Genomic DNA, 2,500 nt, shown 5'->3' on the forward strand with positions numbered 1-2,500 from the left:
TCTCACCTGTCCCTCTCACCTGTGTGTCTCACCTGTCTTTCTCACCTGTGTGTCTCACCTGTCTCTCTCTCACCTGTGTGTCTCACCTGTCTCTCTCTCTCACCTGTGTGTCTCACTTGTCTCTCTCTCACCTGTCCCTCTCACCTGCGTGTCTCACCTGTCCCTCTCACCTGTGTGTCTCACCTGTCTCTCTCTCACCTGTCCCTCTCACCTGTGTGTCTCACCTGTCTCTCTCTCACCTGTGTGTCTCACCTGTCTCTCTCACCTGTGTGTCTCACCTGTCTCTCTCACCTGTGTGTCTCACCTGTCTCTCTCTCACCTGTGTGTCTCACCTGTCTCTCTCTCACCTATGTGTCTCACCTGTCTCTCTCTCACCTGTCCCTCTCACCTGTGTGTCTCACCTGTCCCTCTCACCTGTGTGTCTCACCTGTCTCTCTCTCACCTGTGTGTCTCACCTGTCCCTCTCCCCTGTGTGTCTCACCTGTCTCTCTCACCTGTGTGACTCACCTGTCTCTCTCTCACCTGTGTGTCTCACCTGTCTCTCTCACCTGTGTGTCTCACCTGTCTCTCTCACCTGTGTGTCTCACCTGTGTCTCTCTCACCTGTGTGTCTCACCTGTCTCTCTCACCTGTGTGTCTCACCTGTCTCTCTCTCACGTGTGTCTCACCTGTCTCTCTCACCTGTGTGTCTCACCTGTCTCTCTCACCTGTGTGTCTCACCTGTGTCTCTCACCTGTGTGTCTCACCTGTCTCTCTCACCTGTGTGTCTCACCTGTGTCTCTCACCTGTGTGTCTCACCTGTCTCTCTCACCTGTGTGTCTCACCTGTCTCTCTCTCACGTGTGTCTCACCTGTCTCTCTCACCTGTGTGTCTCACCTGTCTCTCTCTCACCTGTGTGTCTCACCTGTCTCTGTCACCTGTGTGTCTCACCTGTCTCTCTCTCTCACCTGTGTGTCTCACCTGTCTCTCTCTCACCTGTGTGTCTCACCTGTCTCTCTCTCACCTGTGTGTCTCACCTGTCTCTCTCTCTCCCCTGTGTGTCTCACCTGTCTCTCTCACCTGTGTGTCTCACCTGTGTCTCTCACCTGTGTGTCTCACCTGTCTCTCTCTCTCCCCTGTGTGTCTCACCTGTCTCTCTCACCTGTGTGTCTCACCTGTGTCTCTCACCTGTGTGACTCACCTGTCTCTCTCTCTCACCTGTGTGTCTCACCTGTCTCTCTCACCTGTGTGTCTCACCTGTCCCTCTCACCTGTGTGTCTCACCTGTCTCTCTCTCACCTGTGTGTCTCACCTGTGTCTCTCACCTGTGTGTCTCACCTGTCTCTCTCACCTGTGTGTCTCACCTGTCTCTCTCTCACGTGTGTCTCACCTGTCTCTCTCACCTGTGTGTCTCACCTGTCTCTCTCTCACCTGTGTGTCTCACCTGTCTCTGTCACCTGTGTGTCTCACCTGTCTCTCTCTCTCACCTGTGTGTCTCACCTGTCTCTCTCTCACCTGTGTGTCTCACCTGTCTCTCTCTCACCTGTGTGTCTCACCTGTCTCTCTCTCTCCCCTTTGTGTCTCACCTGTCTCTCTCACCTCTGTGTCTCACCTGTCTCTCTCTCTCACCTGTGTGTCTCACCTGTCTCTCTCACCTGTGTGTCTCACCTGTCTCTCTCTCACCTGTCTAAGGTGTTGGGCTGGATCCAGGAGGGGGAGGTGATGCTGTCGTCGTGCATGCTGAACTCCAGCTGTCTGTCTGAGGCTGAGCAGCTTCAGAGGGAGCATGAGCGCCTCCAGCAGGCCATTGAGGTACTGCAGCCCGACACTTCATTAAATAATCCCGTAGAGCAGGGGTCAAACTCAAGACCTCACTTTCTGTGGCCCGCAAGCGAAAGAATGTGATATGTTTATTATACGGTTACATGCCGCTTTAAAGACGCACGCTGTCCATAAACCACAGACTTCTTCTGCTCTCAGACCTTTATGTCTCAGACCTTTATGTCTCAGACCTTTATGTCTCAGACCTTTATATATACAGTCTATGTCTCAGACCTTTATATATACAGTCTATGTCTCAGACCTTTATGTCTCAGACCTTTATATATACAGTCTATGTCTCAGACCTTTATATATACAGTCTATGTCTCAGACCTTTATGTCTCAGACCTTTATGTCTCAGACCTTTATATATACAGTCTATGTCTCAGACCTTTATATATACAGTCTATGTCTCAGACCTTTATATATACAGTCTATGTCTCAGACCTTTATGTCTCAGACCTTTATATATACAGTCTATGTCTCAGACCTTTATGTATACAGTCTATGTCTCAGACCTTTATATATACAGTCTATGTCTCAGACGCAGTTAATCATGAAGTTATTCAGATAATAAATGCAGAGGCAATCACGTCAACACATTCTTTTACTCATGTATTTATATCGTCTTGAAGTTACAGCCGGCCCTTTGAGTGTAACCTTGATGCTGACTTGACCCATGATGAAATAGAGTTTGACCCC

The 2,500-nt window shown here is 50.0% G+C and overlaps 1 protein-coding gene across 1 annotated transcript in view; it reads left to right on the plus strand.

The window, feature by feature from the left end:
- The window catches only part of LOC307031018 (kalirin-like), an 86,250-nt gene that overhangs the window by 29,396 nt on the left and 54,354 nt on the right, over nucleotides 1-2,500 (plus strand). Inside the window, exon 21 of the mRNA XM_079667729.1 lies at nucleotides 1,670-1,789. Coding sequence (XP_079523855.1) covers nucleotides 1,670-1,789 — 120 coding nt within the window. The remainder of the gene's footprint in view (nucleotides 1-1,669; nucleotides 1,790-2,500) is intronic.

The sequence above is a fragment of the Notothenia rossii genome (genome assembly GCF_949606895.1).
Source record: "Notothenia rossii genome assembly, chromosome: 3".
Taxonomy (NCBI): domain Eukaryota; kingdom Metazoa; phylum Chordata; class Actinopteri; order Perciformes; family Nototheniidae; genus Notothenia; species Notothenia rossii.